General features: G+C 38.4%; 1 protein-coding gene across 6 annotated transcripts; it reads left to right on the top strand.

The window, feature by feature from the left end:
• The first annotated feature begins 176 nt into the window (after window positions 1–176).
• Window positions 177–13,910, top strand: LOC114464343 (kelch-like protein 36). Of its 6 annotated transcripts, XM_028448412.1 has the most exons (10): window positions 177–394; window positions 1,118–1,176; window positions 2,427–2,486; window positions 2,725–2,922; window positions 3,800–3,927; window positions 4,838–4,964; window positions 5,673–5,978; window positions 7,163–7,391; window positions 12,606–12,803; window positions 13,674–13,910. In XM_028448412.1, the coding sequence occupies exons 3-9, from the start codon at window positions 2,451–2,453 to the stop codon at window positions 12,635–12,637; spliced, it is 1,056 nt and encodes a 351-aa protein (XP_028304213.1). In that variant the 5' UTR covers window positions 177–394; window positions 1,118–1,176; window positions 2,427–2,450; the 3' UTR covers window positions 12,638–12,803; window positions 13,674–13,910. The 6 variants fall into 6 exon arrangements, with proteins under 6 accessions (XP_028304213.1, XP_028304214.1, XP_028304216.1 ...); XM_028448413.1 differs by lacking the exon at window positions 2,427–2,486; XM_028448415.1 differs by lacking the exon at window positions 4,838–4,964 and having other exon boundaries at window positions 3,800–3,922.
• Window positions 13,911–14,580: the final 670 nt, after the last annotated feature.

The raw sequence follows: 14,580 nt of genomic DNA, 5'->3' as shown, positions 1-14,580 counted from the left end.
TTTACAATAAAATCCAGAAAAACTATATCCATCATGTTTGAGTGAGATTCATTTTTTACATGTTTTTTTGCATAAACATAAATTTACAGCGTTCTGGACAGCCCGTGGCGCTTCCTGTCAATGCTAGGGACTTTATTTTGAAAAATGGAAACGGAGGTGCATTTGTTCTAAATATTCCGGCCGGTGGGTCGTGACATGCTAACACTGTTTACAAGGTTTTTCAGACTGAATAATAACTTTGTAATGTCACCGTAGCAGAATGGTGTACATGTGATTTTACAGGGTTAATATTCTACAGTGTCGGAGATTAAAGATGATACTTTATTGTTATTCAGAGGTGATACATGCGGAGGCTTGGTGTTGTGTGCTAACAGGAGATGCTGCTCACTGAGAGGTAAGCAGCTGTTCTTTAGACATAAATGTAATTTGTGTTTTTATTCCGCTAAAAGCTGTTTTACTGACTTTGTATTCCCAGGTAAACCAAATAGAAACCATATGGGACAATAATATGTCTCTAAAGAGCAACAGAACACCAGAAAACAACGTATTTCCTCTAATTCTAAAATATCAAAATCATGAACAATATGATGATTCATTCACTATCATTAGCTTTGGGTTAAAAATAAAATCCCATCTGTTCAGGTTATTTCAAAACACATGATTACATTGAGTTTACAAAATAAAAAAGATAGTATATTATAAGACTATGCCAAGTTTGTCGTACATAAACTAGTAGTTGTGAAATCAACACCAAAAATTGCAGGTGAATGAATTTAACTTAATTATAAATAACTCAAGTAAAAAAAAATTAAAAAAAAATTATTCTGAAAGCATCACACATTCGTTTCCTCCTACAAATACAGACAAAACCTATAAAAACAAACCGTTTAAACCAAGTTTTATTTTTGTAAATTGAAAATTATCTTCATTATTTGTTTTGAATCATACTTATTATTATTATTATTATTATTATTATTATTATTGAATAGTTTGGTGAATAAAATCATGGAAATCTTGTTTAAAAAGTTAATGACCAAATCCATGGTGTATATGTGATTTTACAGGGTTAATATTCTACAGTGTCAGAGATTACAGATGATACTTTATTGTTATTCAGAGGTGATACATGCGGAGGCTTGGTGTTGTGTGCTAACAGGAGATGCTGCTCACTGAGAGGTAAGCAGCTGTTCTTTAGACATAAATGTAATTTGTGTTTTTATTCCGCTAAAAGCTGTTTTACTGACTTTGTATTCCCAGGTAAACCAAATAGAAACCATATGGGACAATAATATGTCTCTAAAGAGCAACAGAACACCAGAAAACAACGTATTTCCTCTAATTCTAAAATATCAAATTCATAAACAATATGATTCATTCACTATCATTAGCTTTGGGTTAAAAATAAAATCCCATCAGTTCAGGTTATTTCAAAACACATGATTACATTGAGTTTACAAAGTAAAAAAGATAGTATATTATAAGACTATGCCAAGTTTGTCGTACATAAACTAGTAGTTGTGAAATCAACACCAAAAATTGTAGGTGAATGAATTTAACCTAATTATAAATAACTCAAGTAAAAAAAAAAAAAAAAAAAAAATTATTCTGAAAGCATCACACATTCGTTTCCTCCTAAAAATACAGACAAAACCTATAAAAACAAACCGTTTTCACCAAGTTTTATTTTTGTAAATTGAAAATGTTTTTCATTATTTGTTTTGAGTCACACTTTTTTATTTTTGTTATTCTTGAATGGTTTGATGAATAAAATTATGTAAATCATGTTTAATTGTTTAAAAACTTAATGACCAAATCCTGTACATTTTCTTAATGTTAAAGCTTAATATACCTGCTTCTATACTGACACTTTACTTGAAGCTTTTGAAGTGTCATTCTATACATTTTGTCTGTGTTTATTATGCATTTTTACCATTTCCTATGATTAGGAGCGTACTGGCGAGATAATACAATGATGCTACCTTCAAAGTGATTTGTTAATTTTTTAGGAAAAAAGTTCCACAAAGACCAGCATTGCAGTTCAACCAGCATTTATATTAAAATAGTTTTGTAACAATTGTTGTTTTTTTTTGTATTAAATATTTGTCTTTCATCAGTCTGAAGAACAGTAAATGGGAGGCGTTACTCTCTTATTAAATAAAAATATTGCAGTAGTTCACGACAAATATGCCTTCTAGTATTTTCCTTGCCAATAATCAACTTTTTTCCTTCATCCATTCAGTAAATCAGTGAATATATAATTTTTCAGATATTTGCATTAAGAGAAGAGTTTTCATTATCAAAGCAGACTTAGGTGCTGTTCGGAAAATACAGAGTTTGTTACCACTGTCTGTGGGGATCTGTTGAAGAATGAAATATGCAAAGAAGTGATAAGGACACTATATTCATTATCATTGTTTGTTGTTTAGGTGATACCAAACCAACGGGACAAAATGGACAAACAGATTTTGGGGAGTCGTCCGCCAAAGGTCAGTGAGAAAAACTCTTTTTTTTTTTTTTTTCATCTTGGATTCAAAGACTAGTCAGGAGTAAATATGTTCCTGTTGGACATTTTTATCCATCGGGCTGTAATAAAGTATAATAAAGGAAAGGAGGATAATGAAATACCCTAATTCCATCCAGTTATCAAGCTTGGCCTTAAAACGTTGAGTGACATTTTATGACTTTCACAATTCACTATCATTATAAACATACGTGTTTTCTCAGAAAACTGTTCAGTGGACGGACCAGGCTGCTGAGATGCTGCAGGGGCTCAACGAGCAGAGGCAGGGCGGTAGATTCTGCGACGTGGCTCTGGTTGCAGAAGAAGAGCGAGTCCCCGCACACCGTGCTCTGCTAGCCGTGTTTAGCCCGTACTTCCACGCCATGTTCACCGTGGGCATGAGGGAGGAGCAGCAGAATGAGGTAAAGAAGAAGGAAAGAGACGCTTTTATAACAGAAGTCTGTAGTCAGGAGAGGAGGATTCTGTGTCTGAACAAAAGTAGTTTTCAGTCGTAGATGCAGGTGGACGACATGTTCATAAATAAAGAATCTGTGTGGTAAAAATATAACAGTTTTTGACGTAAGGCTGCACAATTAATCAAATTTTAATCATGATTATGATTTTGGCCTCCACGATTAAATTAACCTGTTTGTCTGCAATTTTTATGTTTAAAATGCGACCTCGGATGGATATAAAACTAGTTTTCGGGATTTTTTTTTTATTTTTAGGTGGGGTGCTTGTGTTGAACGTGTGGACACGCCCCCATGAGTTGATTGACATAAGTACCAAATTAATTAGTATTATTAATTCATTCTTTAATCCAGCGGACACTCAAGCCAGAAAATGTTGACACGCTAGTGTTTCTGGCTAAAAACCTGTAGCTTAAGCTTAATGTTCTTAACTTTCTCTTTATACGCTGTGATTGTTTTTGAAGGAGTTTCACTCTAACAGTATAATTATAGTTAGGAAATAGTTCATTTTGGCAAATTCTTGGGTACATTTTAGTATTTATCAATATTCTTGTTTTAAGCTTTGTTTTTGACTCCAAACTGTTCACATATTGTTTGTTAAAAAGTAGTAAATTAAAAATACAGTTGTTTTCCCTAAAATGATAAATAATTGTGATAATTATTTTGGCCATAATCGTGCAGCCCTAATCTGACGTAATGTTCTGACTTTTTCTGACCTGGACATGTTGCTGTGTTCTCCTTTTATTCTCAGTGTAAATTTAGTTTTTCATCATCATGGATTTAAAAAGGCTTTGGGAATTCATCTGGACTTGTTGCTGTTTGTCTGCAGGTGGAGTTAATCGGTGTCTCCATCACTGGTCTGAAGGCTGTGGTGGGCTTTCTGTACAGTGGAGAACTTTCACTGGATGGAGGAAACATCCACCATGTGCTGGAAGCTGCTCATCTCCTGCAGTTAAGGTGTTAACAGAGAAAGGGTGGGTGGATGGGGGGGTCATCATCAGAGCCACAGCCACTAGTGCATAAAACAGCAAATTAAAATACAGCTGAAGAAGACCTAAAGAATTTCCAGCATTTTGGATCAATTTGTGTCTCATTATTGTGCAAAAGAATGATTTTAGCCGCTGATAATAAGTATCAGACTTAGAGCTATTAAAGCTGGGGTGTCTAAACTTAATCCTGGTGGGCCCCAGTCCTGCATGTTTGGAGTACAAGCTGACGCAACAGACTTAATAATTCATTATTCACCCAATTATAGTCAACAAAGTGTTGATAATAGGCACAGATTTAGGGAAATGGTGAGCTACCCTTGGGGAAAATAAATTTTGTATCACTTTCACATTATAACCTGGTGTGTTTTTGTATAAATGTAATCATATCTTATATAAATTGGATATTATACCTGGATCATATAGGATGCTCTTTTTTTCATTTAACATTAAGGATGTGACCAATATGACAGAGCGCTGATACGCCCAGGGTGGTGTCTAAGTGGGGAAAAACAAGCCTGTTTGTGGATCTTACCAGGAATATAAGGATTTTCCTGGATAGTGGGGGCTGGCCCATACAGTGGTGTGCTCTATACCAAATATGGTACCTTATAGCTCCGCCCATGATAGGTGCAGAGGAGTGCCTGTCAGGAACAGTTTTTGTCCCAAGTAGATATATTTATATGGATAATAGTACTGGAGACCAGAGGTGTAAAGAGTACTGGTATATTTTACTCAATTAGAAGTACTGTTAATTTTTACTCAGGTACAAGTAAGTCATACATTAAATACTCAAGTACACGTAAAACATTGCTCAATTAAATAGTACTCAAAGTAAAAGTTACTAGTTACTTTTGTTTATTGTTTACTCTGCACTACAGCCTGGAGAGGCTCGACGCCTTTATTGATCGCTTCATCCTCGCTCGCTTCTCCACGCTCTCCTTCAGTCCTGATTTCTTGCAGAGCATCTCCCTGTACAAGCTCACCTCCTACCTCTCCAGTGAGCAGGTAAAACCACCATGTAGGGACAAATCTGCTGTTATGAGCAGCAAGTAGAAATGACTAGATCTCTTAGACTAGAAATGGGCAACTTTTATCACAGTGAGGGCCACAAAAATGTAATTGACTGATCCAAGGGCCACACGATCAACATTAATGACAGAATTTAGAATAATGACCAATCTGAGCATTGATACAGGAAAGAACAAAGGGTTTGTCTATTGTTGTAGTGCTTTTGCATATCTCACTCTCATTTTAACTCTTTTTTTGTAGTCACTTTGTACATTTTTGTCTCCTTTTTGTCTAGTTTTTGTTGTCAGTTTGTCATTTTGTATATTTTTCTCATTTTGTTTTTTTTTTAAGTCATTTTGTGTTGTTTTGTGTATTTTTGTTGTATTTTTGTGTTTTTGAAATTTTTTTTGTGTTTTTGCCATTTTGTGTGTTATGAGTCAACTTGTGCATTTTTGTTATTTTTGGATTCACTTTTGTTTTTTGTCATGGTAACGTATATTTTTCTGTTACTTTTGTGTGTTTTCATTGCCTTTTTTGTGTATTTTTCCACATTTTTAGGTGTTTTTGGAGTAATTTTAACTTTGGGGGGCCGCACAAAACTAATTTGAAGGCTGCATGTGGCCCCCGGGCCGCCAGTTGTGCAGGCCTGTCTTAGACAATATTTAAGTTTCACTACATATTGTAACTCAACCATTCCTTGCTCAGGTTCAGCACGACAGCGAGCAGGCGCTGCTACAGACCGCCCTGCAGTGGCTCAGCCAGACGCCCCAACGAGCTCCTCACACACAGAAGCTTCTCTCCCTCGTGAGGTTCCCCCTGATGCCCGCGGGAGACCTGGTGAGCCGGATCCTGCCAACGATGCAAGCCCTGCTGCCAGAGGAGGTGGGCTGTGAGGCCCTGGTGGAGGAGGCGATGGGATACCACGCCACAGTCAGCGCCCAACCACTCCTACAGAGCGGACGCAACGCACTAAGAGGAGGGGTGGAGGGGCTGCTGCTCGTCGGAGGAGAGGTGCTCGTTGTCATTTTCACTTTGGAGAAATATTTGAGCCATATTTATCAAGATTCCTCAAAACTCTCCTTAGCTGCAAAATTATATTATTCAAAGTTTAATTAGAAGACTTGCAGTTGGCTGTACCGTCCTAATTCATAGTGATTAACTGCTGAGGTTAATTGACGTCAGCTGGGGAGACGAGAAACCATTAAGGTTTGAAATGCCACACTATGTTCTAAACACTACACACTCAATGAGTATATACTGTCTAATATATACTATAAGTTAGATTAGGATGATAACCGTTCCCACTGAAGTATACTTCCAAGTTTCCCAAGATGCATTTTGAACCTACAAAAAAAACATGAAGCACACTAAGGCTATATATCTCTGTTAATTCTCCACCTTTTAAAGTTCTAAAAACATTTTAAGTGAGAAAGTGACCAAGTAGAATATCAACTTTTGCTCATTTGATCTATAAAACTTGTAGAAACCTAGAGATCCTCCATAGTGCTACTGACAAAACCTCCGGTTAACTTCAAAACAAGAGCATTATTTACAAAAGAGTTAAAAACTAATAGACGATAGGAAGAGATGCTTTTGTTTTGAAAAGGGGATGTTTGACTTTTAGCTTGAAGCTGGTCCCAGGACTATTTTACGTTCTGCTAGCAATGCATCATGGAGCTGTTGTGTATGTTAGTGTGCCCACTGTACATACTTAAAAAATGTAATGAGTAGTATGTTGGTATGCCATTTCTAACACAGCCTAAAACTTGTGGAGCTAGATACACAACCCATCACATGAATGCACTTTAGATCATGGTCCAAAGCTGAATAAATAATTACTCAATAACTAGTTGGTGTCAGAAATGTCTTTGAAATCATTTATATCAACATTTAGCTCAAAACGTATTTATTGTGGAACGTCAGGGATTCCATAAGGTAAGAAGGATACTGAACATTTAGATATAGAAAAAACCCCTCATAAAGCTTTCCTGTCCTTAGATGTAGAGAGAGTACTTGGTGGGGGCCTAGCAGGTGTTCCTGAGTTCAGGTGAGGTGCTTGGGTGGGGGCCTAGGCTCATTAGCTGGGTCGCTGGGCCATGTGGGGTGTGTTTGACACCTCTGCTTTAAGCAAAACTAAAGAAAAGAACATTAACTCCAAGGAATTAGTATGAACTGTGAGTGTTCTGTGCTGTCAGGTGTCTGAACGTGGACAGGAGCTGAGCGCCAACGTTTGCAGACTGGACGAGGGAACGGGATGCTGGGAGGTGGAAGCGGAGCTCCCGGCCCAGCGGCGCCACCACAGCCTGGCGGTGCTGGGAGGGTTTATTTTCACAGCAGGAGGAAGCTCCTCTAGAGACAACGGAGGAGGTGCGGCCTGTGACCTGCTGCACAGATATGACCCCCCGACACAAGCAGTGGACCCAGGTAGGGTAACCACGACCTCACCACTTCTCTATTTAGGCATTGAAACATATCAAACTGTTAGAGTAACTAACCCCTGCTTTCTGCTGACTTGCCATAACTGCTACCTTCTCATAACATTACCAAGGGGGATCATTTAGATACAGAAGAGGATTGGACCTAGCACAGAGCCCTGAGGAACCCCGTAGCTTACTTTAGTGTACACAGAAGACTTATTATTCACGTGTACAAACTAGGGCTGAACGATATGGACAAAATTTCATATCTCGATTTTCATGCCGGGTTCGATGAAAACCAGGCATTTTTCAGAAAAATAATAACATCATGATACAAAAAAAATGTGGAAAGTGCAGTTTTATTTTTAAGAACTCACTGCCAGTCATCAACATTAAGATAAATTATGAAAAAATAAATTAAAAATCAAACATTTTACTGCAGCTCTGCTTTAACAATAAATAACAAATGCAGCAGCTGGTGGAACATTGAAAGTGCATTGAAGTGCAACAACATTTATATTCTTCAAAAGATCACATAACTGTATACAGGGTCCTCCTGTGTGAGAAGTGGCACACCAACTTTTTGCAGACACCTGTTGCACGGCTGATCCGGCTGTCACCTTTCACTGCGTTTTCTTGGAAAAATAGATGTACAAAATAATGAATTATTATATTACAACAGCTATATAACCACATAATAATGCAGATTGTTTCCTCTCTCTCACACATGCACACGCACACACACACACACACCTATCTCCCTCTTTCTGTCTGAAAGTAATTAAAAAATAAAAATAAACATAGCCAAACGTACCTATTGCCAGGTGCAGCCTGTGTCCAAAGCACTGAAGGCGCGTCCAACCATTCACCTCCAAAGCCTTTATCATGTTCGATGCGTTATCAGTCGTTACGCAAACTTGTTGGTCCTCCTTCAAGTTCCAGTCTGCTAACGCACCTCTCATCTCCTCCGCTATATTATCCCCGGTATGCTCCCCGGGGAAGAATGATGTCTGCAGACAGCGGGTCTGGAGTTCGAAGTTTGTAGTAATAAAATGGATCGTTAAGCTAATGTAAGGTTCGGTTGTCCGGCTTGACCACAGGTCCGTGGTTGTGGCGAAATGATCGATATCATGGAGCACGGATTCAACATTCATTTTACACTCATTATAAAGTTTCGGAATGGCCACTTGATTAAAATGTGTTCGGGATGGTATTTTATAACGCTTGTCCAGCGTCCGAACCATGACCTGCACAACACCTCACTCTGGTTAACATCGTCCTTTCTGAATCCAAAATACCTCCAAATTCTGGAGGATGATCTATGTTTTGGCACCAAATCAGATTCTGCACTGCCACCGGCCGCATTATCTCCCGTACTCTTTTTCTTTCTTTCTTTCTTTTTAATTTATCCGCTGTCTCTGTCATGTGTGCACGCTGGCCTTAGCGGTGCATTCAAGGGCACTCGTTAAAGTGATGTTTGTTGTAACTGCCAGAGTTGTGTGCAGGGCGAGCGGGAAGAGGAGAAATCTATATCGTCTACATCGTTACTTTTTTCGATATTCATTACTTGAAAATTCATATCTAGATATAGATACGATAACGATATATCGTTCAGCCCTAGTACAAACTGATACCTGTCAGATAGGTAGGACTTAAACCAGTTTAGGGCAGTCCCTGTGATTCCAAGTAATTCCTCTAATCTCTCTAGTAGAATATAGTGATCTATAGTGTCAAAAGCTGCACTAAGATCTAATAAAACCAGCACTGAGAGTCGTCCTTCATTTGAAGCCCAGAGTAGATCATTAGTTACTTTAACTAAAGCAGTCTCTGTGCTGTGTTGAGCTCTAAAACCTGACTGGAAGTCCTCGAACAGGTTGTGGTTTTGAAGGAAGTCACAGAGCTGAGCCGCCACAACTTTCTCAAGAATCTTTGAAATAAAAGGAAGATTAGATATAGGCCTGTAGTTTGCTAAAGTGCTGGAATCAAGAGTAGGTTTTTTGAGAAGGGGTTTGATTACAGCTACTTTAAAGGACTGTGGCACGTAGCCTATTGATAGGGATATATTTATTGTCTCCAACAAAGATGGGCAGACCAGGGGAACAACTTCTTTAAACAGCTTAGTTGGGATCGGATCTGAAAGGCAGGTCGATGGTTTGGAGGATGAAATAATAGAGTTAAGTTCCTGAAGTCCTATATGTGTGAAACAGTTTAGGTTAGGCCTATTTACATTTAATGGTACAGCAGGCCCAGGTGAAGGCAGGGAGTGGCTAATTTTATCTCTAATCTTATGAATTTTATCGTTAAAAAATGTCATAAAGTCCTCACAGCTGAGGGCTAGAGGAATCATGGGCTCAATAGAGCTCTGACTTTGTGTTAGCCTGGCTACAGTGCTGAAAAGGTACCTCGGATTATTTTTATTTTCTTCAATTAGTGAGGAGTAGTATGTAGATCGAGTATGTCGTAAGGCTGTCATGTAATTACTATGGCTTTCTTGCCAGAGTATTCGTGACTCCTCTGTTTTATTGGAGCGCCACATTCTCTCTAATTTACGGGTTGTTTGTTTGAGTGTGCGAGTTTCAGAGCTAAACCACGGAGCTTTCCTCTGACGTTTAATAGTTTTTTCCCTCAATGGGGCAATTGAGTCCAAGGTGGATTTTAGTAGACTAGCAGAGCTATCGACAAGCAGATCCAGTTGAGAGGGGTTATAATTAATATCATAGTTATTTTTTGGATGGTGCACTGAGTTTAAGGCAGCAGGAATGGCCTCTTTAAATTTAGCCACAGCACTATTGGACAGATTTCTACTCGTAACTATTTTATTGCACAGTGCGAGATCCTCTAGGATAATGTTAAAAGATATTAAAAAGTGATCTGATAGCAGAGGATTTTCAGGGTAGACTTTTAGTTCATTAATATCAAGGCCATATGTTAGAACAAGATCAAGAGTATGATTTAAACGATGAGTAGCTTCATTAATAGTTTGAAAAAAGCCAACTGAGTCTATTAGGGACATAAAGGCTGAGTTCATGCTATCACTATCTTTGTCAACATGGATATTAAAATCTCCTACTATCAGTATTTTATCAGAACTGAGGACTAAGTTTGATATAAACTCAGAGAATTCTGATAGAAATTCAGAATAAGGGCCTGGAGGACGGTAAATTATCACAAATAAGACTGGCTGGCAGGTTTTTGATTCGGTATGAGATAAATTTAGAACCAGGCTTTCAAAGGAAGTGTAACTGGCCTTTGGTTTAGGATAGATGAGGAGAGAGGAATGATAAATAGCTGCTACACCACCTCTACGGCCTATGTCTCGTGGCATATGAGTATTTAAATGACTGGGAGGAGTGGCTTCATTTAAACTAACATATTCATCTTGATACAGCCATGTTTCAGTTAAACAGAATAAATCAAAGTTTTTTTCTGAGATAAGGTCATTTACTAGTAGAGATTTGGATCTCAGTGATCTAATATTTAATAGAGCACATCTAATGGTTTTATGTTTTGGTGTTTCTATATTTGAGATTTTCATTTTTTTCAGATTTTTATAATTGATAGCTCTTTTATTTGATTTTATGTTAAAATCATTGTGAAATTTGGGTCGGGGGACAGACACCGTCTCCATAAAATAATATTCACCACTATCACAACAGTTGTCATGGCGATGAACACAGCTATCATAATAGCAATGAGGGGGAAACTGTCCTAAGGCAAGCGCAGAGGGGCGTGGAGGACTCCACCTCTGTAACATGGTCTCATTCATGAGATGTCTTAACAATGACTGTGCCATGTTTTCTGATAGTAGAGATGCTCCCTCCAAAGTAGGGTGGATTCCATCTCTTCCTATCAGGTTCGGTTTCCCCCAGAAGGATCTCCAATTATCAATGAAGCCCAGCTCGTTTTCTGGACACCACCTCGATAGCCAGCGGTTAAATGATGACATGAGGCTATACATGTCATCACTAGTCAGATTTGGTAAGGGACCAGAGAAAATTACGGAGTCCGACATTGTTTTAGCAAAAGCACAAACTGATTCAATGTTCACTTTGGTTGCTTCCGGCTGACGACGTCGGGAGTCATTAGTGCCGACATGGAGGACTATCCTATCAAACTTACGGTTACTCTTTGCCAGCAACTTTAGATTTGATTCTATGTCGCCCGCTCAGGCCCCTGGGATGCACCTCATGATGCCCGCTGACTTCGCTAGCTTCACGTTTCTCACTATGGAGTCGCCAATTATCAGAGTTTGTTCCCCGGTGAGTGTGTTGTCCTCACGGAGGGGGGAGAACCTGTTTGAAACGTGAACATGATGGTGTCCCGAGCAGCTTTTTGACCTTCGACTATGCTTACCACGGACAGTAACCCAGTCATTGCTGGCCAGGGGGGAAGCTATGCTAGAGCTAGCACGGTCCGCACCGGCTGGGTCCTGCTTGCTAGCTTCGGTTTTGGTATCAGGGGTGCGGAACCGCTTCTCCAGATTGTTGATCCTCGCCTCCATGTCTAACAGTACGCTACACTTTATGCAACTACCATTGTCCCTAAAGGAGGACGAGGAGTAACTAAACATCTGACACACCGGGCAGGAGAGCGGAGGGGAGGAGAGAGAAGGCATAGGTGCTAAATTTAAGCTAAGGACAAAAGGAAGTTTAAAGGAGATTACACTGCCTCTAAGAGGCGAGATTGCTTTTTTTAACCTTCGTACGTTTAACTGTACGATAAAAAATTAAAACAAGTGTTTTCAAGGCTAAAATATCAATGACAACAAGTTTGATTAGCGTTAGCAGAACACAGGAGTAGAGCTCTGCAAGCAGCGGTAGAGCGTAAACAGGAAATGATCGATACGTCACCAGCCACCTCAGCACGTCCATTTGAGGAGAATGACACTTCTGCGTCATTGATAAGCTCCGCCCACTACTCTCCATCCCCAAGGCTAAAAATGCCTTTATCTGCTGTAGACTCAACCACTGTAATGAACTTCTCATTGTGTTGTCAGCAAGTCTGCACTGTTGCTGACGCACAACACAACTCACTCAAACTGCCTCGACACACACAATATTCTGTCAGTCTATAGACAAAAATGGATTAAAGACTTTCCTTTTCTTCACAAGACTTTTGGTTCTTCCCCTCGGATGGATTCTAGATTTTTTTATGATGTATTTGTTTTACATTTTATGACTTTCACATTTCACTATCGTTATAAACATACATGTTTTCTCAGAAAACTGTTCAGTGGACGGACCAGGCTGCTGAGACGCTGCAGGGGCTCAACGAGCAGAGGCAGGGCGGTAGATTCTGCGACGTGGCTCTGGTTGCAGAAGAAGAGCGAGTCCCCGCACACCGTGCTCTGCTAGCCGTGTTTAGGCCGTACTTCCACGCCATGTTCACCGTGGGCATGAGGGAGGAGCAGCAGAATGAGGTAAAGAAGGAAAGAGACGCTTTTATAACAGAAGTCTGTAGTCAGGAGAGGAGGATTCTGTGTCTGAACAAAAGTAGTTTTCAGTCGTAGATGCAGGTGGACGACATGTTCATAAATAAAAAATCTGTGTGGTAAAAATATAACAGTTTCTGACGTAAGGCTGCACAATTAATCAAATTTTAATCATGATTATGATTTTGGTCTCCACGATTAAATTCACCTGTTTGTCTGCAATTTTTATGTTTAAAATGCGACCTCGGATGGATATAAAACTAGTTTTAGGGATTTTTTTTTTTTTTAGGTGGGGTGCTCGTGTTGAACGTGTGGACACGCCCCCATGAGTTGATTGACATAAGTACCTAATTAATTAGTATTATTAATTCATTCTTTAATCCAGCGGACACTCAAGCCAGAAAATGTTGACACGCTAGTGTTTCTGGCTAAAAACCTGTAGCTTAAGCTTAATGTTCTTAACTTTCTCTTTATACGCTGTGATTGTTTTTGAAGGAGTTTCACTCTAACAGTATAATTATAGTTAGGCAATAGTTCATTTTGGCAAATTCCTGGGTACATTTTAGTATTTATCAGTATTCTTGTTTTAAGCTTTTTTTTGGACTCTAAACTGTTCACATATTGTTTGTTAAAAATAGTAAATTAAAAATAGTCGTTTTTATCTGAAATGATAAATAATTGTGATAATTATTTTGGCCATAATCGTGCAGCCCTAATCTGACGTAATGTTCTGACTTTTTCTGACCTGGACATGTTGTTGTGTTCTCCTTTTATTCTCAGTGTAAGTTTAGTTTTTCATCATCATGGATTTAAAAAGGCTTTGGGAATTCATCTGGACTTGTTGCTGTTTGTCTGCAGGTGGAGTTAATCGGTGTCTCCATCACTGGTCTGAAGGCTGTGGTGGGCTTTCTGTACAGTGGAGAACTTTCACTGGATGGAGGAAACATTCACCATGTGCTGGAAGCTCCTTGTACATTTATTTTTTGTGAAAATGTGATGTTTTGTTGTTGTTTTCGGAGTGTTTTTGGAGTAATTTTGTGTGTTTTCGTTATCATTTTGTATATTTTTATCATTCTGAATTTTGTTGTTTTATGTTTTAGGAGTCATTTTGTGTGTTTTTGTTGTCATTTTGGGGTCTTTTTTTTTAACCTATTTAGTGTAGTTTTGTTTATTTTTTCAGTTATTTATTGTACTAATTTTGTGGGTTTTAGAGTAATTTTATGTATTGTTGGTGTCATTTTGTTTATTTTTGCTGTTTTCTGTGTATTTAAGCAATTTTCATTTCACATTTTGTCATATTTTGTGTATTTGTCTGCCATTCCATGTTGTCTTTTTTTAAAATATTTTTCTGTGATCCTGTATTTTTAGTTGTATTGTGGGGTTTTGGTGTCATTTTTTAGTATTTTTCTGTGTTTTTTTGTAAATATTTTTTACGTTATTTATTGTAGTCATCTTCATCAAATTTTTTATTCTTATTTTATTTTTTCATATTTCATAACTTGTTTTAAGGATCTTATGATAGCCTTATCTCAGAAAAAAAATTTCTCATTTTTTATGCCTTACTGGATTTTCACCCCTGTTTAAGTGTCCTCATCATATTAAAACTAGTTTTAAGGGTCTTATTGGTTTTCCAATAATGAAGAAAAGAACAAATGGCACTCCAAACGCTCCAATACTCCAGAAGAAAACACCTCTGCCAACACACTCAACCTTCTCTCACTTCTCACCTGTTCTGTCCAGTACACCTTAGGTCAGGTATAGGTGT

The sequence above is a fragment of the Gouania willdenowi genome, chromosome 6, assembly GCF_900634775.1.
Source record: "Gouania willdenowi chromosome 6, fGouWil2.1, whole genome shotgun sequence".
In the NCBI taxonomy this organism is placed as follows: Eukaryota; Metazoa; Chordata; class Actinopteri; order Blenniiformes; family Gobiesocidae; genus Gouania; species Gouania willdenowi.
This window is presented reverse-complemented; position numbering and strand designations above follow the sequence as displayed.